The 26,716-nt window shown below is 37.8% G+C and overlaps 1 protein-coding gene across 2 annotated transcripts in view; it reads left to right on the top strand.

The window, feature by feature from the left end:
- Positions 1-25,816, top strand: part of PAPSS2 (3'-phosphoadenosine 5'-phosphosulfate synthase 2) — a 45,317-nt gene extending 19,501 nt beyond the window's left edge. Inside the window, exons 2-13 of one of the 2 annotated variants that reach the window (XM_070944979.1) lie at positions 7,302-7,416; positions 8,162-8,397; positions 9,183-9,321; positions 9,728-9,846; positions 9,981-10,094; positions 11,406-11,517; positions 12,538-12,567; positions 16,916-17,121; positions 19,713-19,848; positions 19,943-20,211; positions 20,779-21,008; positions 22,214-25,816. In XM_070944979.1, coding sequence (XP_070801080.1) covers positions 7,302-7,416; positions 8,162-8,397; positions 9,183-9,321; positions 9,728-9,846; positions 9,981-10,094; positions 11,406-11,517; positions 12,538-12,567; positions 16,916-17,121; positions 19,713-19,848; positions 19,943-20,211; positions 20,779-21,008; positions 22,214-22,355 — 1,848 coding nt within the window. In that variant the 3' untranslated portion in view covers positions 22,356-25,816. The remainder of the gene's footprint in view (positions 1-7,301; positions 7,417-8,161; positions 8,398-9,182; positions 9,322-9,727; positions 9,847-9,980; positions 10,095-11,405; positions 11,518-12,537; positions 12,568-16,915; positions 17,122-19,712; positions 19,849-19,942; positions 20,212-20,778; positions 21,009-22,213) is intronic. The other variant, XM_070944980.1, reaches the window with a different exon arrangement.
- The last annotated feature ends 900 nt before the right edge of the window (positions 25,817-26,716 follow it).

Genomic DNA, 26,716 nt, shown 5'->3' with positions numbered 1-26,716 from the left:
CATTTTCAGCCAGTTCCAGGTGGTGGGGATTGGCGGTGGTGGCAGTGGCAATGTGCTGTGGCGATCCCAGCAATCTGGAATGGGTTTAAAATGGAGCATGCAGAGGCCAAAAACGTGACATGCAGAAGTGGCAATGGGCTGTGGCGATCCCTGCAGCCTGGAACAGCTGATTGGTGGTATTCTGGGATGCCAATCCAACTGCCAATCAGCTGCTCATGCTGAATCGGTCTGCAATAACGTGCTGAAGCTGATCAGGCTGTTTGCTGTTTGCTGCAAGGACGCTAGCCAGATGAATACCGATGGATGCTGGTAGGCAGAGGCAGAATTTTTTCCCCGTTATTTTCCTCCCCAAAAAGTAATGTGCGTCTTATACTCCAGAGCGTCTTATACTCTGAAAAATACAGTACCTTGAAACAGACCTGTTGATTATATTAATTCCTGCTAACCTCTAAACTGATATCACACATGTTCTTGCTGCAGCTGACCTCCAAAATTCATTTAATCATTGCTCTTCCCAACCCCTATAGCAATGCTTTTCAAACTTGGCAACTTTATGATGGGTGGACTTCAATTCATTCTGGCTGGAAAATTCTGGGAGCTGAAGTTCACACATATCTTAAATATGCAATGACTTAGAGCAACAAAAAAAGTCCACATACAAAAGGAAGGCAATAAATCCCTCAGCCCCATCTGTCTTTTAGTACATGTTCCCCTTAAGTTGAAGGGAAAAGAAGAAGAATATCTAATGAGATGAAGCACCCTGACTATCAAGCTGCCATTGTTGTATTAAAAATCCTAGCAAGTGTCCCAAAAATATGAACTCATGCTATCTGTTTTGAAACCAGGCACATTCACAGGTTCTTCAACCAAGGTTGTGAGGTACTAGAGGGTCTAAATTCAAAACATGGTCTTTCAGGTAAAGGGCTTCTGTAACACCAGTGTTTCCGCATCACACATACAAATGAATAATAGCCTCCACTCCCACTTTTGGCAAAAGAGAAAGAAAAGAAAAATGTAAAGAACAAGCAAAACTTGCTCTTTGTTCTTCCCCAGCCTTTAAGAATAGGACCCATCAGATAAAAATATTATTGAGGATCTTTTTACTCTTGCTAAACAGATACTAAAGGATTGCTTAGTGTGGCTGAAACACTTGGAAGTTAGGAGAAGCAATGACGCAAGAGTTCCTTGATGGAGAAACAAATCAATCTCAAGGTCATTAGGAACTGAGCCAAAATTCATCAAGCTCCAGAGCTGCTGTTTTTCAACTAGCACCAAGTTCTTACACGGAAGGGTTCTTCAATTATCTTTGCCAGTATATTCCTCTCTCAAAACAAAATAAAACCATAGAGTTGGAAGAAATCTAAGAGGCCATCAATTTCAACTCTCTGCACCACGCAGAATTCACTACACCATGATATACTTAGTTGTATCATCTTCATTAGTCATAACATGACATTTTCATAATTTGCAGAATTCTCACACATTATTTTGCTATTGACCTATCTGTTGGTTTGTTTTCTAAACGACATGGGAAGATGTGAGGATGGACTTGGCCTCATAACTGGCCTTCCGTAAGATCTTAAAGACCTGGCCTTTGATTTTATAATATTTATATTATTGTACTACTGTATAAATTATACAGTATTGTAATCCACTCAGATATTTCTGTGGCAAGATGGGTAGCTAATAAATTTTACAAAGGAAGGAAGGTAAATTGGAACGAAGGAAAGAGAGAAAGAAAGAGAAAGGAAAGAAAAAAGAGAAAGAAAGAAAAGAAAAAAAAGAAAAAGAGAAAAAAGGCAAGGCCTCTGGAATGAATCTACCCCCCCTCTCCCCCAATATATAGTTGACTCCACCCTCCTGGGCTTTGGAAAAGCTCTAACTAAGGCTCTCTTAGTTCTAGGTTGGGGAGAACCAACCTAGAAATATGGAGAAATTTCCTGACAGAACAATTAATCAGTGGAATGATTGGCTCCTGAAGATGTGAGTGCTCCACCACAGGAGGTTTTAAAGAAGAGATTGGACAACCATTTGTCTGAAATGGTATGAGGTTTCCTGCTTGACCAGGGGACTAGAAGACCTCCAAGGTCCCTTCCAATTCTATTATTCTGTTAAATAACCTTTCCTCAGAGTTTGGGCCAAATTGACTGAGTTCTCTTCTGGAGGACTATAAATAGAAATTTGGGTTCCGATTTCCTAGTAATTTTTGTTGTTATTTTTTAACTGTTCTCTTCTTGTTTATTGATTGTACACTGCTCAGGATCACAACCGGCATCAGGAGGCCATATAAGTTTAATAAACATTTTAAATTACTTGCAGCTTTCCTCTATTAATAGAGACTTATTTTACATTGGTGAACTATAGACTTCGTATTGTTCATCCATGTTCTAGTTTGAGGCATTTCAATTATTTTAATTGAAACAGATCACAGTTTCATACAGCAAGCATAGGAGACATAATCATTTCCGATATTTCAATTTTAGTTTTGTAATGTTTTAAAATTGAAGTATAATCAATGCTTTTATGAGCTTCTATAGACTATGAATGCTTCCTTAGAACAATTTATGCACCATATCTTCTAGGTTTCAGGCATATTCAATTTATAGGTTTCCACACATCATTTTACAGAAATGATTTAAAAATTCAATTTATTTGCAATAAGGGAAAATAGCGTTTTACTGAGTCTATGGTTAAATGTTTAAAAAAGTTAAAGGCAGTGATATTTTTATTTTGCTGAAAGCCAGTAAAATCTTATTGATATAAACCATTTATCATCTCTTGACGAAAATCCAAAGTCATTATTATGCTATAAAAACGTCTTGCAAAAGCACAATGTTTTGCATTATTGGCAAAAAAAAATTATTGCTGTCATAAAATGCTGATTCGTAATTGCAGGCTCATTGTAAAAATGGGCAGGGTAATCCATAAAATATAGCACGCCATGTAATACTACTGAGATCATGATTTCTTTATCTTATTTTTTCCCCTAATCCAGCCCTTTCCAACATGGAATTCTGTGAATTGGCACTCTAACTCTGAGAATTCCCAGCTTGCATTTTACTCACAAATTAATTGGAAACTAAAGCAGATTGTTCTGTTTCTCTCAACCTTAGCAATTTTAAGATGAGTGGACTTCAGTTCCCAGAATTCCCCTGCCAACATGGGTATCCAACTTTTACTGAGTTCAGGAATGCCATTTAATGCATCTAGCAAAGAAGAGATCATCTATCTTTTTTTTTAGTAGCTGGTTCTGTTGTCAAACTTCTGCTTCCATTAAGAAATTAATATGTGATGACCTTTTTCATTACAGTTGTCTTGCACTAGCCCTTTGTCATGTCTTCTAGAGCAGGGGTGTCAAACTCGCATCGTCACATGATGTATTGCAACTTTTTCCCCCTTCACTAAACCTGGCATGGGCGTGGCCAGCGCGTGATGCATCCGGTCCATGGACCGCAAATTTGACACCCCTTTTCTAGAGTCTTCCAACTACCATGATACCATGGTAATAATAATGCAAGAAGGCCTTATGTCATTTTAACTGTGGCCTGGTGTTTTTATAAAGCTGTTATAAGAGCAGAAATGACTCTAATATAATTATAAAAATAATATATATAATTATTCAGAATGTAGTTTCGATAAACATTTAAATGATTTGCAAATCTTAGTCAAGTTTTCTAGTTTCACAGATGAAAAGATCTAAAAATACTAAAGTGAACTTTGCTAGATTTCACATGCTGATTGGTTGAAAAATAAGTTCACTAAAAAGTACGATTTTGTTCAGCTTGCAGATGCAAAATGAAGTATCAGTCTAGTCTATGCTGAATCACTGCTTATTTGAGGATAACGATTGGGTTAGGTTTCTTAGGAGACATTCTATGTTCCATGTTTGTAGAAGGAAAGTCTGGTATAACGGTGCCAAAATTAATAAGAGGAAAGTGCTAAGATTCATACCAGTGGGTAAAATAGTTTCCTTACTGTTTGCTCAGACTATACTGAATGAAATCCTGTCTGATTTGGCAGTGATCTGTAATCTTAGCTGAACCCATGAGGTTTATGCAGAAGCTGTTCACGTTCTGTAGATGACAAGGAGACCCTGTGGAAAAAGAAGAGTACAGAATAACCAAGTTATTCTGCACTGTTCGAAGATGTGCTGATGCTCAAAGTTTAAACAGAACATCTTGTTCCATGTTCTGCTCTGACACAGAATGTCCTGTTCGGTTTCCCCAATCTCATTGCCTCCAGATGTGTTGGGACTGTAATTCCCCAAACTCCCAGCTAACCTTTGGCTATATTAATTGAGAAATCTGAGATTTGTAGCGCCCACACATGTTTTGTCCAAACATTTTGATCTGGGATACAGATGTGCCATTAAAAAGCCTCAAGGCCACAATACGCATCCAGCTATTTCACAATCTAATGCTTGCATAACAACTTTTACTTTATATTCTAGGAATAATATAAAGCTAGGTTTTAGCAAAGAAACATTGTGGTAAGGCTTATATTTTAATACAGAAGATTCTTAAAGTGAATATAAAAATTAAATCAGAGACTTTTAGATTTAATGGACAAAGAACTTGAAAAATAAAATCTGGAACCTTGTTGTTACATATGTTGACAGCCGCAAGAATGGAAAGATACTTTAATTCACACATTGAATGAATGGTTGGAAAAAGTGGCAGAACTAACAGATACGACTAAATTAACTGCTCTAATAAAAACGAACACATCCAACTTTGTTTCTACTTGGAAACCACTTCTGGTTTTTGTGCTTGAGATGGGGGGAAAAAATGAAACTTTGACTTTTGGTTTTGCTGATAAGTTTTGCTGATAGAAATGGCTAATCCATATTGAGTATGTAAAAGTAAAAAGTCAAGGCTGTAATTTTGTTTTTGTTTTTTTATTGTGCTAAGGAAGACTCAAGAGTCAATGGCTTTTCTATCTTTTTTCCTCATTGCCCTACCATTCTTTCTTGCCCCTTCCCTCCCCTATTTCTCCACTACTTTCATTTTCATTTGTACTTTATATTTTGATAAGCTTAATAAAAATTTTTTTTAAAAAAATATAAAGCTAAGTTTTGATTATAAATTACTAAATGATTTTCTCTTCTGTCAGTTTTCAGAAACATTTCTCCGCTGGTAGAGCACACTTGACTTTTATTGTTATTGTTTTAAGGTTATAGTATGACCATAATAAGATTCATACTTAAAATTCTATTATAGAATTCTTACTCAGAAATAAAGTTGGCTGGGCTCTAGATGTTGTTTCAAACTGACTTCCCAGGCATATTTACGATAGTAAAACTAAAGTCACATAAAAATGTTAACCTATCCATGAAAAACAAAAGTAAACACAAAAAAAACTAAATAGATGTTGTGATTTTTGGCATTATTGATGCTAATTGATTCCAAGACATTGGGGTGGGGCAGAGGAATAAGTTAGGGATATGGAGTTACAGTGCTTAAAATACAATCATTAAGGAGTTCTGTCTCTTTAAGAATGATTCAGCTAAACGGGAAAGAAAAAGAACAGGTCAGAAAGGGATTCTGGACTCAGATGGAATTTCTGCAAGCCAAGGGGTTCTAAAAACATACAGAGTCCACTCCTATCTTGAGCAATACTACAATCTCCCCAGGCAGACCGTTTGAGCAATTGGCAGAGGATAAGAACTGGATTTGGGTTCCAAACCAACAAGATTTGGGGTGCTGGAAGAGCAGAACATGAGAGTTGGAAAACCTCTGTTCAGTTTTGTCTTCATTAATAAAGCTCCTTAGGTTATCTAGAAGAGCCATATTGTCTCTTTGCACCCTTCAACATGGGCATAAAAATATTGGCCTACCATCCAGCATAGCTGTAAAAGTTAATGAGGACTGTACTTATAATAATATTTATTTAGGTTTGTTGCACAGTCGGGGAGATGTTTAGACTGGATTTGACATTTTTACCCACTGTTGGGTCCTTCTCAAGGACTGGGATAGGCAGATGTTATTTGATGGTTTGCAAGATTTTAGCCGTTCCAAGTAAAGCTGCCTTGTGCAGTTGACTGATGGAGATTTTGTCAATGCCGATGGTGTTCAAGTGGTGCTCCAGATGTTTTGGGATGGCACGCAAAGTGCATATTATTATTGCTACCACCTTTGCTTTCTTTTGCCACAGTCATTCTATTTCTATTTGCAGCTCTTTGTATTTTGTGATTTTATCCAGGTTTTTTTCCCTCCTGTTCTATGCTGATGTCTCCATGTTCTGCAACATCCTCTATCCAGACTTTTTTGTCTTTGTTATCGAGAGTTGTTAAGTCTTGGATGTTATTATTTAGTAAGGCTTTTGACAGTATAATCCTGTGCAAAATTATATCAATATCAGTTCAACTATATCCAGTGGTTTACTATCCTATAAGAAAAACAACAATCTAAATGTTCTATCCAAGTGTTTTAAAAGCTTGAAGTCAAAGTGAAAATACAATAAGGACAGGAGTCCCTAATTCTTGATCTGTGGAATGGTACCAGTCCATGACTTGGAACCGGGCCACACAAGTGGCGGGCAAGTGTGCAAAGCTTCATTTGCGCATGCATAGGATCTAGACTGCGTATCTAGATCACTACCCCCCCCCCATTGCCACTGCTGCCATCGGTCCATGGAGCCAGATAGGTTGGGGACCACTGCAATAAGGATGAGAAACTTTCCTGTCTCTACCAGCTACTTTTGGCTTTTTTAAAAAAAAGGATATTTCCTTCCATCACTACATATTTTGACCAATTTCTCTGATAGGAGAAGCCTGATGGCAATGGCCAGGACTGACTTTGGTTCCATAACTTTTTGTACCCTTTCCATCCCACCTTCTCCATTCCTTTTTTTCCCAGAATGTTGAAAATTCATCCGATTCCTGCAACCTGTTCAATGTTCTTATTTCTACCTAAAATGCTCCCCCTGATTGTTGACATTGCAGGCATGGGGGGAACTGTAAACTATGTTAAGCTAATGGGCCAAGTTGCGATAGGAACTTCTGAGTATTCTGTGTAATGATTTGTTCCTCCAAGGCATCCTCTGATCCTTTATTACTAACTCAGGGCAAGTGAAATTCTTACCCTAAAGAAAAGTTTCCTTATCAAACACTTCTGAAGACCAAGACATGAGGAACACGCAGGTGCATATATACATATTAGCATAAAGGCATATGTTTCTGTGAGGTTTGAATAATGTATTTTGCCTGGGGTGCTGCTTTGTATCACGTTCATACTGGAGCTTGCTCTTTTATTTTGCTACTAAACCAACAAATGTTTTTTTTATGTTATTTATATACTCAGATCCTCCAAAGGTCTACCAATGTAGTGTACCAAGCCCATCATGTTAGCAGAAACAAGAGAGGACAAGTTTTGGGCACAAAAGGTGGATTTCGTGGCTGCACAGTATGGCTAACAGGTATTGTGTTCTCTCCTAACTCAGGAAATTAATATCTGGGGAAGGCTCTTATTGTTTCTATTGCAGTAGGAAAAAAAAAAAAGGCTGCCAAATGGACTTGCAGAAATCCAGATTACTGCTAGAGGGTAGTGAAAGAATTTTCTGGACCTGTTGGCTGCCACCTAATGGTTTTGTCTAATTTTTGGCTGCCCAGATGTAGAAGTTATAATAAGATACAGAGTTCATAAATGCATAACCTGGTAACTCTGTGGAATATATTGACAAATTAACATAAGGTGGATTATGTGCCGTATTAACGTAAAGTGGATTAATTTATGTAATAAATTAATAAAATTTATTTATTAATAAAATTAATAAATTTTATTAATTGTTCAGTCTGCAAAGGACATGCTTAACATCTTTTAAAATATGAAATGCTATGATTTGCATTTGTCCTTCCAGGAGGTATAAATATTTTGAAAGCTTTAATAGGTCTAGTGTATGTCTCATTTATTTATTTTACCAAAATGTAAAGCTATAAAGAGATCTTAGAAAAGTGTTTAATAAAACTGAAGGACCAAAAGCATGTGTATGCTCCTTTGTTTTTTATTAGTTAGATAACCTGGCTGCAAAGTATAAAAAAAAGATTAATAAATTCTTCGTATTTTGAAATTTTATTTTATTTTATTTTATTTACTTGTGAATTTAGGAAAAGCAGGGGTGAACCATCACAGGTTTTTTTTTAATTTATACCTATGATTAACAGGTCTTTCTGGTGCTGGTAAGACAACCATTGGGTTTGCCCTTGAGGAATACCTCATGTCTCATGGCATCCCTTGTTACTCTCTTGACGGGGACAACATTCGTCATGGTCTCAACAAGAATCTAGGTTTCTCTGCTGATGACCGAGAAGAAAATATCCGCCGGGTTGCTGAAGTTGCCAAACTATTTGCAGATGCTGGCTTAGTTTGCATTACTAGTTTCATTTCTCCTTTTGCAAAGGTAAATCTGTCTGGAGAATTATTCTGTCCTTTAAAAAAAAAAAACTTTTTCCATTTGTTATGGGACGGACATTTAAGAGAACCATCTTCTTGTAAAACTTTTCTTTGGGAATGTAACATCCTTATGTGTGCTTCTTTCTATTTATCGTCAAATCAATCTTTCACCAGTAAGAAACTCTCCCGAAACCCTGGACTTCATCTGTTTCATTTAGCTTGACATTAGTCAATCAATCAAAATTTTACTTGTGGGAATTTGATGCCATTTCAGTCTTTCTTTCTCCCTGGCTCATTTTTAAAAAGCATCAGTAGAATTGGAATGTGTGTGTGAAAAGAAGACTCTAGGCCTTGTAACCCAACCCTTTATATATTTGGCCAATAGATATGGGTAAAACTCGGTATATGTTCGAGAGACAAAGACAGAAACAGAAAAAAAAAGAACACTTTGATCATCCTGTTACATACTTCTGTATTTGTGTAGATATTTTCATATTTACACAATAGATTTAAGAAGAAGAAGAATAGTAAGATGCCTGAGTGATGCAGTAGCCTCAAGAGGCTGTGCGTTCGATCCTAGGTAGAGGCAGATATTTCTCTCTCTCGGCACATTGAGAACATACCTGCTGAACAAAACTCTGCATTGGCGACAGGAAGGGCATCTGGCCATTAAACACTCTGCTAGCTCTATTCAGTTACCCAGACTCCACCCTGCAAGGGATTTGTTAAAAGATGATGATGAAGAATAGTAAGAAACCTACATTACTGATTGTTACTTTGTTCCTTTTACAGGACCGTGAGAACGCACGGAAGATTCATGAGACAGCTGGGCTGCCTTTCTTCGAAGTTTTTGTGGATGCACCTCTCAATATCTGTGAAAGTAGGGACGTGAAAGGCCTATACAAAAAAGCAAGAGCTGGAGAAATCAAAGGTTTGATCATCTCATCCCGGCTGCAATATGTACTATCTGTGTAATCACCCTTCTTTTACACCCCTGCTCCTAAATACAAGCTTTATCTGCAAATGTTCTAGTGCATCAAAACCCTGTGAACTCTTGTATTGGTCATGTCATTTGACTTGAAGGGCAGAATTGGGTAATGGCTGTGTAACTGAACAAGTTGGTGGTTCAGGTGAGAAGGGAGGCTCCAACAGGTAGCTGTAAATCCATATTAGCTAGAGAAAAAATGTTATTAGGAAGTATCTGATGAGATTTTGAAAGCTGTTGATGCAGAAGACAGAAAAGCCATTGTTCTTATGGGTGTCATGTTTGATCTTTGATTTGAGGTTCGAACATAACCTTATTGTCTTACACCAGTGAATATCCAACTCTTTTCTAGGATTCACTGGAATCGATTCGGAGTATGAGAAACCAGAAATACCCGAACTTGTGCTGAAAACCAACATTTTTTCAGTGACTGAATGCATCCAGACTATTGTGGAGCTCCTGCAAGAGCAGGTATCGTGCTGGTTTGCAATAGCAAACCCTAATCTACAAAAAAAATTAGCATTTTCACTTTTTCCAGGTCTGTGCTTAACCAATCCATGTTTCACAAGGGGACTTTATCGCTTATCTGTTTCTTCCTCTACTAGAACCTCGTTCCTTCCACTGCAATTAAAGATGTGCTTGAGCTGTTTGTGCCTGAAAATAAAGTGGAACAAACTTGGGCTAAAGCTGGTACTCTGCCATCTATAAACATTACCAAGGTAAGAAATATGATGTGATTCTGATATAGGAAAACCCTCCGCTTAACTATCTGAACAGCAATAAAAAAACCCCTTGTCCTGTGTGTTCTTAGATTTAAGCAAACTAATTTCCCATATTTGCCATCTTCAAAGTACTAAGGATGAGCAGAGTAAGGGAAATATAATTTTTTATTGGCCTTTTCTAGTGGGAAGCAGATTTCTGCTTCAAATTTCATTTTTTAAAAAACCTTTTTTCATTTTAAAAATCCAGTTAAAAAGGGATGAATGATGGAAGGAAGAGCTAAAGGCTGGTTTTTTTGGTGTCAAAGCAATGTAATATGAGCGTACCAGGCATTTTTAGAAGAAGAAAAACATACAAGGTTTCTTTCCCTTTGCACATCTTAAGAGTGAAAAATGTGTGTGTGTGTTTTAAGAGAAACATACATTTACATATATACAGTATATTTAAGAGAATGCTATTCTTTGGTTCTGCTGGCCTTCAAGTCACTATGGATCTCCTGGAAATAAAATGCCAAGGTTTTGCAGAATTCTGTTATATTCTTTGTCAGGCCCTTGAAAGCTGCCTCAAACAAAAAGAATGAAATCTTCTTAACAAGATGCTCACTGTGTTCAGTGAGATAAAAAGGAGAAGAATATTTATTTATTTATATCCCGTCTTTATTATGTTTATAAATTACTGGAGGTGGCAAACATATATAAGGCTTCTTCCGCCTCTTTTCCTCACAACAGCAACGCTGTGAGGTGGATTGGGCTGAGAGAGAGAGAGTGATCCGAGGTTACTCAGGTAGCTTTCATGACTAAGACAGGAATAGAACTCACAGTTTCCTAGTTTCTAGATCAGCCCCTAATAAGGATTTCAGCAACTGAACTAATAGTGCCCCGATACATTAGGACTGAGTCTTCAAATATTTTCTTATAAATAAGGAATAATTTTCAGAAGTGGTAGGTATATTATATCCATTGGAAAAAAATATGTTTTTATTTTACCTAAGTCATCCTAATTGGGATCACTCTGATAGCTAATGAGAAAATTATTTTCAAAGTGTGGTATTGAAATGTTGAAAACGGCACTCCTGACAAGAACAATAAACTAGTGGAACGGCTTGTCCATCACAAGCTGTTGTGGGTGCTCCATCACTGGGGAGTTTCAAGAAGAGATTGGACAGCCATTTGTCCAGAATGGGATAGGGTTCCCTGCCTGAGCAGGGGGTTGGACTAGAGGACCTCCAAGGCCCCTTCCAACGCTGTTATTCTGTTAACTCCTTATTTTCATGTGCATACGTCATATGCTCTACTGTCTTTATTTTCCAGTTGGATCTACAGTGGGTTCAAGTCCTAAGTGAAGGTTGGGCCACACCACTCAAAGGGTTTATGCGGGAGAAAGAATATTTGCAAGTTATCCATTTTGGCACTTTGCTTGATGGTATGATATCCTAATTCGTATGCATTATCCTTAGGCATTCTTTTTGGAAAAATTATTTGAAAGAACCAAATTCTCATTAAGAATATTCTTTGATTAGTGTGTAATGAAATTAATACCTTTTTTTTTCCTTTTGAGGCCAGTAATTATAATAAACTAGAAAAATATGCTGATCATAGACAGGTAAATTGCCAGACCAGATCAAGTCAAATCCTAGATCGTGTGCACGCCCAAGTCAATAAATCTTGGATTCACTCTGGTCCTAAAGGCCACAGAGTAATTTTATTGGCTTCAGGGCTGTCTAGATTCAAATTGCTCCTTTTTCGTGAATCCCCTTGAATTATCTTGGACGGCTTAGTGTGCATAAGCAACAGCTGTCAGAAACTAATAAAGCAATAAAAATAGTTTTAAAGACAGCACTGAAAACAGTTTAATAGATATGTGAAATATTTCACTGAACAAGCACATTGCTGGAGCTTTGTTTCCCACTATCATGTTTCTCCTGCCTAGCATAAGTGAAAATGGAATGATATGCAAATACCATATAAGGACCAGACACTTCTTATTTATACCACCTTTAATTCTGGTGGTATTGGCATCTACTTTAAGTAAGATCTTAAAGTTCTTGACTACATTCTAGTTTGCTAGGATGTAGGTAAGATCCAGTTTTACTAAGCTGGGAAGATGCACACTGTTTCAACTTTACTTTTTACAATGGTCTTTATGGAAATCAAATGGAAAATCCCAGAGTCTTCACTCAAATGTAGCTCCTTGCAGTCCATATTCTCATCTTCATCAAAGGACTGCTTCAATTGGTCACATGCATGATACCACATTGATATGTTGGCTACTTGCATCTACACATGGACCCATCTACCCGTGGATCCATATTTGTAGACTGGTCCTCATCATACAATCATGAAAACCATGTTTAGAGTTTAAGTGTCATCTTGGTATTTTGGATACCAATTGAGAAGGAAAGCAATTAAAATATGGTTGTTAATTATCTTTATATTTTGCCAGGAATGGGTAAAATTGATATATTCAAGCTTGGTATGTATTCAGTTGTTTTTGCTATGTTATGAAAATAATTCGAAAAAGTTAATTGACAGATTTGTTGGAATGAAATTTTGAAATAGAAGTCCAGAATCATAATAAGTATATTCATGATCCAACCAGTTACATTGTGCTTTTCCAACATTTTAATTGACTTGGAAAGGGCAACTCTTAATTTGCATTCTCTTTCTCTTTCTTCTCCTGCTTCTTGCCTTCTTCTTCGATAGATAGGTTACACACAACTTACCAACCACTGACCCAAGGCAGTTTACCAGTCATAGCCTGAAGTCTATTATCTTGTAATCATCACCATTTTCTTTCTAGAATTTTACATCCTAACACACTGTTCCCCATTGTGATATTCTAGGGGAGCAGAAATTTAGTTGTTAGGAGAGGGTTTATAGAGAGATTGCAAGAATGGGAAGTCTCAAAAAGTTTCCATAGCTGACTCGGAAGGATGTAATAGGCTTGAGGGTTACACATGTGGAAGACTTTCTGTATGTCACATCTGACATTAGTAAGATGACTTAGTAAATTAGCAATTACAAATATATTAATCATCTTTTCCAACCCGATTTTATGGAAATGAATACACGACAACACAGTCTTTGTGAATTTCTCTCCAAAATTTGTTTGTAAAAAAAAAAGAAACATTTATAAGAGTATGCCGTTGGAAGAGTTAAACAAAGAAAAGTACATCTGGTTGAATCATAGTATAAATATAACCACTTCTGAAAAGTTTCTAATCGTGCATGGATACAGTATGATCTGTAGATTGGGTAGATATGAAATTTAACCCAAGGATCACAGAGTCTCTGTTGTGGCTTGGATTCAAAGGTGTCCATCATGAAGCCAGAAAGTCGCTTCTCTTCATGGAATTTTTCCATTAGACTTTAGAAACAAACAAACAAAAAGTAAACCATCATCCAGGGACATTTTTTTCCATTTATGGTTCTTTGTTCTGGGTGAAATTATTTTAATATCCCTTGCACATGTGCAGAGCAAGCCCATTTTACAAAACATTCAAGCTGTATCTAAATTAACATTTGCATTCTATTAGAATGTAAAGGTTCCTGGCAGTAAATGCTTGCAGCTAACTACTTTCAGAAGCCCCAATTTACATTTCAAAGCTCACAACAATATTTTTTTTTTCTTTTGCACTGTATAGAGCAATATTTTCAGTCACTATGCACATTTGAATGACCCATTGTAATAGTGTGGAGGTCTTCCCTATTTTAAAAACATCCCACATGTAGAAAGATCATGATACTTCAAGACATCATGAGAGAAGGCCTGTCTCACATGATCCTACGGAAGTGGTCTTTTTAAAAAATTGAATTGGTGGATAGTGCTCTATGGATGCCATCTAGTGGCATCAGAGAGCTCTGGTTTCACATTGCCAGCTCCTGTCTGAAGCTGAGATTGAAAAGCTGCAAGGAAGGTTTGAATGTCCTCAACAATGGAGCCCAAATGTCTTGCTAAGCGAGACATTTCTTAAGTGAATTTTGCCCCATTTTATGACTTTTCTTGCCACAGTTGTTACATGAATCACTGCAGTCGTTAAATTAGTAACACGGTTGTTAAATGAATCTGGCTTGACTTTGCTTGTCAGAAGGTCGCAAAATGAGATCACGTGACTCCGGGACACTGCAACCGTCCTAAAGATGAGTCAGTTGTCAAAACATCTGAATTTTGATCAGGTGACCAAGATAACAGCAATCATAAGGGTGAAAAACAATCACGTCACTTTTTTCAGTGTTGTTGTAACTTTGAACGGTCACTAAGTGAATACAGGGAGTCAGGGACTACCTGTATTTTTTTCCCATTCCAGTTATTTTGGAGCATGTTTTTTTCCATATGGAAATGTATATGCCCCCCACAGGCATGACATAAATGAAAAATTATTTTGCCCACAACGATGCAGCTTTAATCTTCAATGCTTGCTTTGTCACATGTAACATGTAACCCTAAGCTTGGGAGGACAACATGACAAGGTAAAAGGAATTCACGTGCATATCTTTGGATCCAACCCATGCTCAGAATAATCAGAATTATTTCACAGAAAGTTAGAATAGTGAGAATGGTCACAGCATCCAATAACTTTGAAATCAAACTCAATGGCTAAACAAACTTCATTTCTAATTCGTTAAGTGATTCTATTTCATGAACTGAGAACTTGAAATGCAATGTATTATATTTGTAATTCAGAGGGCCTTTCCCCCTACCCCTACCTCCTTTAAATAGCATTCATGTAATGGCAAAGTTCTTGATTATAAGCAAAACTGAAGCTGAACATGTTATTTGGACTTCAAAAAAGGGTATTTCAACAGACCCAGATGCGGGGATGCCCTATATATAATTTCAACAAAGCATTTGAAAAGTGTATAATTAGCCAGTTACTTAAGCACGGGCTGGTTGACATAACAATTAAATGGATTCAAAAGCCCTCATCGATGACTCTTTGTCAAACAGAAGATGATGATTAGTCAATAGTGTATTGAGGCTGCAAAAAAGGTATATGTGGTTTTAAGATGCAGTTTATTTTATTTATTTATTTATTTATGAAATTCATTTGCTGCTCATCTAGCAACCCTGGGCAATTTACAGCATAAGTGCGACTTCATTTATTATTTATTGGCCATTGAGTAATGTGTCTAGTAAGATTATTTTATTTTATTTTTTCTCAGCCTCCTTTGCTGCTTTTACTTATAGACTCTGAGCAGCTTACAAAAATTTCCATTTATCATTGATAAATATATTATTAATAATATTAATTGTTATTAAGACTAAAAAAAATAAATGAAAAACAGCAATACTGCAATGGCAGTAATTCTTTCTTTACCTCTGGACAGTTTTAAAAGGATTCATACAAATTGTAAAAGTTCAAAGAAGGACAACAAAGACGTTGCGGGTGACCCAAAGGGAGGTTTTTAAAAATAGGTTGGACAAACCATTTGTACGAAATGTTATAGGGTTTCCTGTTTGAGCAGGGGGTTGGACTAGAAGACCTCCAAGGTCCCTTCCATCTCCGTTATTCTGTTAATCTGGGAACTGGAAAGCAAATTCTGTAAAGATAGATTGAAGTGCATGAGAAAGTTTTAGCTTAAGAAGTAAGTGCTCCCTATAAATATTTACGAAAGAAAAAGGTCAGCACCATTCTCTGTTCTTCTGGAGCTCTGGAGTCAAAAATGGGATTTAAATTATGGGGAGGCAATCTCTAACTAAATGTTGGGAAGTTTCTAATTGTTAAGAGCATTTGATGGTAGAATCAGTTACTCAATGAAAAAGCGAGATTCCCTTCATTGCATGCATCCAGGCAAAGGCTAGATAAGTCTCTGGCCGGGATGCTTTTATCTGGATTCCTACACCAAGCAAGGGGCTGAAGTGAATGACTTAAAGTAAAGAAGAACATTTGAAGAACCAAACAAAAAGGGGGAAAAGCCATTGCTGAGGTTCTGATGCAAACAAAAAGACAGGACAAGCCACAAAGGACAAGAAGTGATGTCAAGACACTATTGCACAGCTATTATTGCACAGCTGTGTTAGTAATTTATGTCTGATGAGGAGTAATCTGTTGTGTTCTGGAAGAAATGGGCTTGGGAAACCCTAAGCCTAAAAAGGTTTTGTGCCATATAGTATTAAATGAGAAGCATGGAAACGGTGGAGAAAGTAGCAATGAACACTAGGACTCTGATATCAAAATGAGTGTCATCTTAGAGCTCTAAATAGGAACTGTGGAAATGCTTTTTGCCTTCTCTTTAGAACTGAGTGAGCATTCCTGTACATTTTTGGTTTTGTCCATTTTGTTAGATTTTATATTGTAGGCTACCCTAGGGAAGTTCATGAATTGGACTGTAGGACGTTAATTGTTTGATTCAGACAGTGATTTAGGGGGAAAAAATACTATATTGAGAACTGACCTTTACAGCCAACTAAAATTGGGGAAATGATTCAACAGAAGTCTGTTCAAAAAGGAGAAGAAAGAGCAATTCCTAGTATTAAAAACAGAGTCAGTATTAAAGCAGGTCAGAAAGAACACAAATATAACATATAAAATTAAATGCGAGAGGCCAACTATTAAAACCAAATCTAAATGATGTGATTGCTCTTCAGTCTGAATGCTGAACTATGCTACTAAACTGTAAGAATATTATAGGCAGCTTGTAACTGTTGTGTTAGAAAATAAGGAGATAAGCACAAAAATCAAGTGTTTAGCTGTTCAGAAAGCCTACTATTGAGAATCTCCTTCTTTTCTAGGGATTTCAAATCAAACACAGCCAAGTTCCCCCCATTTTTAAAATTAAATTTAAATTAATTGATTGAATTTAATGTTTCTTTCGCACAGATGGTGTTATTAACCTGAGCATACCGATTGTACTTCCCATCTCTACTGAAGACAAAAAACGTCTGGAAGGATGCAGCGCATTCACCCTGCAGTACAATGGACGGAGGGTTGCAATCCTTAAAAATCCAGAATTTTTTGAACACAGGAAGGAAGAGCGTTGTGCTCGTGTTTGGGGAACCACCTGCGCAAAGCATCCACATGTAAAAGTAAGCACAAATCAGTTCTATTTTTGCCTCCAGAAATATAAATAATCTCATTCAGAGGCATCTGATGGACTGGATTAAGATGGCAGCCACAACCACTTGATTGAAGTCCCGTCTCTTCACATGCAAGGAAGGCTTTGACTGCGCCACTATAGCAGCCTAACTAAAAGGTTAAATCATGGCCACAGGACCAAAATTTCATTAGTCAAAATTTTTTTAAAAAAGAGAGAGAAACCGCTGAAGTTGGCATGACAAGAGTTGGTACATTCCAACTATTCTCTTGACTACCTAATTTTTTATTTTCTCTGCTGAAGTTGCTTGGATGAGCAACAAAACGTCTCAGATTAACCAATTTTGGTCCCATTGCCATGATTTAACCTTTTAGATAGGCTGCTATAATGGCACAGTCAAAGCCTTCCCTTGCATGTGAAAAGAGATGGGACTTTAATCAGGTGGTTGTGGCTGCCATCTTGACTTTTGGCCTGGATGATGGATTCTTCATTGACAGGTTACAGCAGCCATCCTAACTTTTTGACGATATCTCGGGCTCTTGATGCCCTTGGTGCACTGTGATACTTTTCACTACGTTCCATTGTTACTGACAGTAGTCAATATGAATGAAGATTTAAGTCCTCACTGGGAAAAGTTTGGAATCGTAAGAATTCTTGGCTACAGGAATGCAGTCCAAACCATGGAATGTACTGTCCCCTCATATATATTTTTTCTGCTTTTAGACAGAATGTCACTATCTAACCTGACTAGCTTGTTCAGAGCTTCATCTATTCATTTACAAAAAGCAGTGTGCAATAATTTAAACAATATATCACAACCATATAAAGGGATATTCGTTTAAAAGATGTGTGGGAGAAAGCGAATACCATAGATCCATTCATTCAGTATTTCTACAAGGAATGCTTGGATTTTCAACTGATACTAAAAGTTGTCATAATAGGCACCTCACAAATTTAAGGAGGGGAGCATTTCTCCAATAAACTCCACCATGGAAAAGGACTAACTGTATGCAATCCCAAAATAGTACCCTTCAGCGTTTGGGACACACACCAGCACCCTTTTTTGATGGTCTGAGAAATCAGCTATGTGTCTATTGCAGGATCCATCTGGGTCGGTCACCAAGTTTAGTCTTCTGAGCTTTCAGAGTTACGCTGGAGCCCATCTTTCAGGGAACTTCTCTCTAGCAGAGTGTGTTTGTTCTGTCCCCTCACCTCACATAGGCAGACACACGAGCAAAAGACGTCCACCAGTAATTTATTTTTACAAGCTGACCTGAATCCTTTGGCAGATAAAAGTTCTGGCAGCTACTTTCCGAATGCCTGCCAAGTTTCTTATCACCTTTAGAAACAGGAGTCAGCGTATCTCTAATCCGTTGCTGGGGCAACCAAGAGTTCACAAGGCATAAAAGAGTAGTCAGAAGTCATTCACAAAGTCCAAGCCTTAATTCCGAAAGATATCCCATCCGAAGCTCACGATATGCAGTTTTTGTCCGTCACAGAGCCTGCAGAGCAACCCCACCCACTTTTATCTCCTGTAGGGCATGGCTCAGTGACTCAGCAATCTCTGGCCCTTCCACACCTCTTCCTTTGCTGCGCACGCTTCTCCCTCCGATGTTGCCTGGGATCAATCCAAGATTGATCTTCATCACTCCCTATTAGTGGGTGCTCCAACATGCCTTCCTCCTGGCCTTCAGCTGGAACCTGAGGCGTTGCCAGAAAGGAGGGTCCTGGAGAGGGAGGCCTTGTCAGTTCCTCCCCATCATTTTCAGAGTCATCTTCCTCCGTGAGGACAGGCTCGGGAGCCAGAGTCACAACAGTGTGTTTTGTGTGCTATGTCTATGAAATCAGCTATGTCTATATGGATGAAAGTGGTCTGTCAATTCACATACTTTCTCTACATTAGCAGCATGTGGAATCTTAATCCTGGTTTTAAAGAAAAGATGTCTTTTCTTTATTTAGACACTTTAAATCAGGGCTGTCAAACTCAAGGCCTGTGGGCTGCATCTGACCTGCAGGGTGCTTAGATCTGGCCTGCAGGGCTGGCCTGGAAACGGCAAAGGTACCGGACTGCGGTGCCTCTGCTAGTGAAAACAGCGCAGGCCCCCTATGCCCCATTTTGACCGGCAGGGTGGGTGCTGCAGGAGGCCATCCAGGCCAAGAACAGGGCGCGGGAAGCTGCCTGCAGCCCCCCCCCCTCAGTGCCCTGTTTTGGCCGGCAGGGTGCTGCAGGCGGACGACGTGTCGGCCGGTGGTCTCCTCCTCCTCCCGCTTCTCCCGTCAGCCTGCAGAGGACAACTACAATGCTTATCCAGCCCTCCAAACAATTCAGTTTGACATCCCTGCTTTAAATAGTAATATCCACAAATTAGTTACTCCTCCTTACTTTATATCTGAGGTAGAGGAACCTAGGGCATCCAGATATTGTTTGATCCTAACGTCTAGTTCCAATTAACATAGTCTGAGATATAATGATGAGAATTGAAGTTCCTGTAGTCGCTGGAATATTAATACCTTTTACACAGAGGCTGAATTATTATAGTTGAATATAAGTTCTTTCTAATTCCTGGTAATATCTTTTGATAGATGGTGATGGAGAGTGGAGAGTGGCTTGCTGGGGGCGAACTCCTTGTACTGGAGAGAATAAAATGGAACGATGGACTGGACCAATACCGCTTGACTCCGTTGGAGCTGAGGGAGAAGTTTAGAGAGATGAACGCAGGTAGCTGCTTTGCATAAGTCAAGTTTGATTTGACGTGGCCCTTTCCAGTTAGTGTGTTCCTGATTCTCCCAATGCCATGTTCCTTATATTTCAGATGCAGTTTTTGCTTTCCAACTACGTAATCCGGTGCACAACGGACATGCTCTGCTAATGCAGGATACTAAACGCCGACTGCTGGAAAGGGGCTATAAGCATCCAGTCTTGCTCCTTCATCCTCTTGGTGGATGGACCAAGGATGATGATGTGCCCTTGGACTGGCGTATGAAGCAGCATGCTGCAGTGCTAGAAGAACATGTCTTGGATCCCAAATCCACCGTTGTTGCAATTTTCCCTTCTCCCATGTTGTACGCTGGCCCAACAGAGGTATGAAGTTTATCTCCCTGAACATTATTTTCGTTCAATATTGTTCTGGGATCTTTTTTTTTTTTTTTCAGAAGTAGGAGAAGAAGGAAAAGAGCCACCAAAATGGGAAGGAAATAAGGGAGAGACCACAACTGTATTTTATTCTCTTTCCCAGTTAATGTTTTAAAATGTATTTATAGGAATTTTCTCTAATTTAAGACTATCCATCAGCAGCAATTAATCTAGGACAATTTCAGAACAGACATGGTCGGGGAAATAACAGAGAGCCAGGACTGTGGCATCCAATTTTGATACATTCCTTTCTAATATTTGAATTTTGATGACATGAAGTTTCCAAAGATATAAAAAGGGGGGATTTCTGATATCAGATCTCTCTCTCTCTCTCTCTCATTACTGTATTGAAATGTTTTAAATACATGAAATAGTATGAATGTGAATGAGTCTGAGAGTAAATCTCATTCCACTTGTTGAGGCCTCTGAGTAAGTGGGTATAAGATTGTAGCCTAAAATACCTTGAAGTACCCACCCACCCACTCTTTTGATAGCATTCTGACATTTTTATGGCAGGTCCAGTGGCATTGTAGGTCTCGAATGATTGCTGGTGCCAATTTCTACATTGTGGGTCGAGATCCGGCAGGTATGCCTCATCCAGAAACCAAGAAAGATCTGTATGAACCCACACAAGGTGGAAAGGTGCTTAGTATGGCTCCAGGACTAACCTCGGTGGAAATAATTCCCTTCCGAGTAGCTGCATACAACAAAGTACAAAAAGCGATGCTTTTCTATGATCCAGAGAGGTAAGTAATAACAGTCAATTACAACTCAATAATTAGCACTTTCTCACATTAGCTGTGTCCTCATTGGAACCAAGCTGCCATTACATCCTTTATTTTATTATTTTATTTTATTACATTTATTTTATCATTTTATATTTTATATTATTTATTATTTATTTTATTTTTTATTTTATTTTATTTTGTTATTATTTTATTTATCGCCAAGAGTTGGTCTCGGTTGAACTGATAACATCATCAAAACTGACCAAAGCTTGCATCAATTGGTGTGTGTTCCTAATATAGGACACACTAAATCAGGTTTAAATAAAGCTTCCAGGTTTTTTTTTCTTTTGATCAAATGAGAGAAAATAAAAAGGGAATTTTGAGAATTTTGACTGTCATCTTAAGACATGACAAAAATGATAAAAATTGCTTCCCTATTTTGACCTAATCCTAATTTGAACTATGGTTCACAGTATACATATTCAACACTTTGTTCAGGATTTAGTTTGGAAAAATAGAAAAAGAGATGTTTTTTAAAAAAGAAAGAGATGTGTGATGATATGTGTTAAATGCTACTAGATAAGCACGGGAACCAGAGATTGTCTTTTGCAATATGTGAAGTATAAGTATCCCACTTCTGTTACAGAGAAAAGTGTGGTAAATACAATACACTAACTTGGGATGTGGTTTTGGATTGTTGTTCTTTTTTTTTTTTTACTTCTGAATATCCCAAATGTATTCTTTTTCCAAAAAGCAATTAGACTTTATTTTGGTGTTTTCTTTGAAAACATTTCGCTTCTTGTTCAAGAAGCTGTAGAACTAAAGAAACTTTTTGGATGAGAAGTGAAACATTTTCCAAGAATACACCAAGAAAGTCTAGTTGCTTTTTGGGGGGAAAACACATTTTAGACAGCCATAACCTGGATGGTTGAGAACCTCCATAGACATTTGCTTCTGAATAGTCTTTAAAAATTTGAATTCTGGGATGATCATCACAGAGAAATGAACTATTGAGTTGTTCAGGCAATATAGCAACCTGAATTACTATTTGTATGTGTGAATGATTACTCTTCAGTAATATGTAAAAAAATAGCATCCATGTCAGATCAGTTTGAATGTACAGAAAGTGAACAAAGATTGGGAAAGTACAACCTTTTGGGTACTGTTTTTGTTAATGCAATATGCTTGCCCTCTCTTCATGTTTCCCATTTGTTCTTCACCAGGCACACTGAATTTGATTTCATTTCTGGCACACGGATGAGAAAGTTGGCTCGTGAAGGTGACAATCCCCCTGATGGGTTCATGGCGCCGAAAGCATGGAAGGTGTTGACAGAATACTACACATCGATGGGAAAAAATAATTAATTATGCTGTCTCTATCAAAGTGCCTTTATTTTAAATATGAGCTCTGCTGATTGATGAATATGCTACGATGTTTCATCTGGTTTGGAATCTTTTGGTTGCTGGGCATTTTCTTTCTGGGCCATACAATGGTTCTGGATCAACTTTTCCATTTTTAGACCTTAAATAAGCGATTTCTTCTTAATTTCAAAGGAATGCCATAAAACAAGGTTTTACTGTACGCATCAAAAAAAATAAGATCAAAATGATGAGTTCAAAGCCATAGGGATCCAGCTCTCACAGCCTTTGCCAAAAAATGTTATTGAAACTATGCAACTATGCAAATTATTACATTAATGCTATAAATTGAACTCCTAGAAAGAAATAGGGGATAAACTTAGTACTTTCCCATTGTGGTTTGGTGTTTTGGGGTTTTTTTTTGGCCTCCACCAAAACCTTTCATGTAGTTGGGGTGAAGAGGGAGGATTTCATAGTATGTCATTTTTTTAGATGATGATGATAATAATGAAGATGAAATGGAGTTGGTATACTCAGCATTTCCCAACAAGAGAATTCTATGGCAGTTTTCTCTTGCAAACAGTCACAAAGCTGTGCTTATTCTGAAAAATTCTTTACAAATAGCGTTTTGGTCAACTTGGACCAAGAAATGCACCTTTCTCACCCTTGACATTGAGTTTCTTTATAGCCTTGGCCAAATTCTTTCATGAAGGACATCCACAAGCATTTCCCTCTCTACTGGGTGCTAATAACATCATTACAGTCTATATGACTTCCCTTTCACAGCTCCCCTCACCTCTTCAATGTATAGACCAGACTAGGAAACCAAAGTCATGTAGGCCAATACTGCTTTTATTGTAAAGATATAGTAATAGAATCTTATGAGTCTGAATACGTTTCCTCCCTCTCTCTCTTTATCCTTGGGAGAACTAGAGAGGGTCTTGCCTGAAACTTTTTTCAAGATACATTTCTGCCCCCTTATTTGACTATTGTCTTGATAGTTGCTCTGCCATCTCTCCCCCAAGGCCATTTCCTTTCCCCACTAGTTGCCCAAGTCAGCATTCATCATGATCGCCTTAGCTCAGGGGTGTCAAATTCGCAGCTCTGTGGGCTGGATGCGTCACGTGCTGGCCAAGCCCACCCCATTTTAGCAAAGGGGGGGAGAAAGTTGTGATATGTCACGTGACAACAATGTGATGATGTGAGTTTGACACCTCTGCTTTAGCTTATCCAATGCAAGGGCCAATTTGACGGGGGAAGTTTTTCTGAGACATAGATTCATTCCTAACCATCTTCTAGGGCAGGGGTGTCAAACTGGCGGCCCATGGACCGGATGCATCACGTGCAGGCTACGCCCACTCCCGCAAAGGCAAAAGTCATGATACGTCACATGACGTCACATAACGCAATCGAGTTTGACACCCGTGTTTTAGGTTGATGTAGAAAAGGGTATCAAAAAAGTCATGACAGCTACAATGCTGTCCTACCCCCTTTTTTACTGACTTGATTTATCCAGTGATAAACTCTGAATTCTCTTCGATGACCAGATCCAATGAAGGTGTTTTAAAGAAAAAGAAATTGTTAACAACTGGTTTAAAGGACTGATTCATGTACACAATGGCTGATAGCTTAGTATTTTTTGTAACAGCCAGTCCTATCATCTAAAAGAGGCGTTTAAAACTGGGGGGGGGATTCAGGGGCACCCTAAGGCAACTTGAATTTGGAGTAAATACTTAAGGGAAAGGTGAATGCATGTGCAGGACACAACCCCTTTTCCCATAGGAAAACTTTTTGCATTTTATATATTGAATCATGACAATTCCTGTGTTTTTAATTCTTTTCTTCTTGGTAAGGAGTAAATAAGCACAAACATATTATCACGGTTGATGAATCCCAAATTATGGGGCTCTGTTCCAGAATCTGCTCATAGGGGTAGAAAACATGTTTTAGTTGTAGTTTTTTCCGTATATAATTGGTTGTCAGAATTAACTTATACATTCCTTTTGCATCTTAATACTTCCGACATGAATGCAAAATAGTTTAATTACATTACATTATACCCTTCTGATATTTTATTGCTTTTTTTAAAAAAAAAATCAGCTCCTTTTGCTATTGTGTTTTGTACTTAGTGTGCTGTTCATGGCAAGGAGAGTGAAACACTGTACAAATCAGAATAGCCACATCATGAAAATCACTGAGAAGGTACGATCTTTCTCAACTTTACATAATTATTTTCCCCATCACCCTAGTCTGAGATAGCCCTGCTTTTGAGAATAACGCTTGGTGCTGTTCTACCACTGGACACACAGCTGCTGCTATGATTAAACAGAATTTTGGCTCTGAAATCCACGTCCAAAATCCAGGGTTATTGAAAACTTAGAATAAAACAGCTGCCCTCTGCTCTGTATGATACATCAGGCAAGTCCAGCTGCTACCTGTATTTTCACAAATGGGGAATTGTTGCATTAAATATCTTCAGTATATTATTTATTTTTGTAAGTTTTATAAAGTACAACTTTATTTGAAAACACAATTCAAGGCACTATAAAATTTGGAATCAGTACATCAGGCCAAACATTAACTGCAGAACTGGAAAGAATAAAAATGATGGAATTAAAAATATGTTAATTGGAAATCCACAAACACTCTGAAACTTTTATCTGCCTGTCCATCCATCCATCGGGTATAAGTATTCAAAACTGTTAGAACTTCTTCCTATTGTGACTCCCAATAGGCGAAAAACTGATTCAGATCATGGATTATAGAGCCTAAAATGGATTGTGGTCATAATTTGGGCATTTATATTAACTACAGGTATGCTAAGTTTCTTTTTTCTTTTATGATTTTGATTTTTCACTATTCTTGTCCAAAAATAGGCAAGTTGCTTTACTCATTTTCATGTAGCAATTATGCAATAGTCATTTTTGTAGTCTAAATACAAATATTTGAAAATGCTTTTTAAAACATTGCTATAGCATTTAATTCTTTTTGAATTTTTGGGACCAAGAGAATAAAACGGGTTTCCTTTTTTTGTCAGTTGAATGCAGTAGGTAAGCAGTAGCTATCTTGCAAATTGCATTGACCAGAAGACAAGATAGCCAGTATAATTAGTAGAAGGTTCCAGCATTGCTGGCTAATCTATATTAGCCATAAGGCCTTTTATAACCAAGAGCTTTGGAAGGGAGCTTGAAGATAATGTCTTCTTGCCATTGTAATCTAAATGTTTATAGTGCCAATATTTTTCCAGGTTTTTAACCTAATAGAACTAGAGTCCAAATAAATATGTTGTAATGTGCCTTTACCTCTTTCTACAAAAACACATCCTATAATATTTTATAGCATATTTATTACAGACCTGAAACCAATATGTATGCCTTAACTGTTGCATCTCTTGACAAAAATATCTTCTGGCCTTCTATTACTAAAATTCATTTTGGTGACAATAAATATTTCACCGTTTGAATGTTTCTGCCTTTCACTTGTCTGCATGTGGTAAAACATCCAAAACTGGCATCTGCTCATTCATCTTAATGTCCTCAAATTGCTTCAAGAACCACGATGCTACAGAAAGTCTGCAATAGTTCTACATACATTTAGTCGTTTTATAAAAAAAAAAAGTCAGTATTGTCTATCAGGAAAATGAATAGTCACTTCGTGTAAAGAGCAAAAGTCTCAGATGCTCTTGGTGGAAAAGGAGGAAATAAGTGATTCTTTACAATTGAGTTAATATGTACAAGTAGTCCTCGACTTGCAACAGTTCATTTAGTGACCATTCAGAGTTATAACAGCTCTGAAAAAAGTAACTTATGACCATTTTTCACACTTACAACCGTTGCGGCATCCACAATGGTAATGTGATCTAAATTCGGATGCTTGGCAATGGGCTCATATTTATGACCGTTGCAGTGTCCCAGAGTCACTGCATCTGCTTTTGCGACCATTCGGACAAGCAAAGCCAGATTCACTTAACAACCCTATTGCTAATTTAACCACTGAAATGATTTGCTTAAGAGCTGTGACAAGAAAGTTTGTAAAATAGGGCAAAACTCACTTAACAAGCGTCTCGCTTAGCAACATAAATCTTGGGCTCAATTGTGGTTGTAAGTCGAGGACTATCTGTCCTTGAGAGCCAGTTTTATTTAGTGGTTAAAGGCATTGAGCTAGAAACCAGGAGATCATAACACTCAACCTACCTGAGGGACAAGGCCACCTGGGGGTGGGGGTGGGGAACCTTGGACCAGCCACTCACAGCCCTAGTTTTGCAAGGGCAAACCACTTCCAAAACTGCAGGGGGTTGTCCAAGTAGTTATTAGGAGAGGGATGGAGTGTACGTCTGTAATAATACTAGTTATTGTGGGTGTTGAAGT

Source organism: Pituophis catenifer, unplaced genomic scaffold, assembly GCF_029215685.1.
Source record: "Pituophis catenifer annectens isolate HBS135680 unplaced genomic scaffold, rPitCat1.0.hap2 SCAF_6, whole genome shotgun sequence".
Lineage (NCBI taxonomy): Eukaryota > Metazoa > Chordata > Lepidosauria > Squamata > Colubridae > Pituophis > Pituophis catenifer.
The sequence above is the reverse complement of the archived record's forward strand: the minus strand, read 5'-3'. Positions and strand labels throughout refer to the sequence as shown.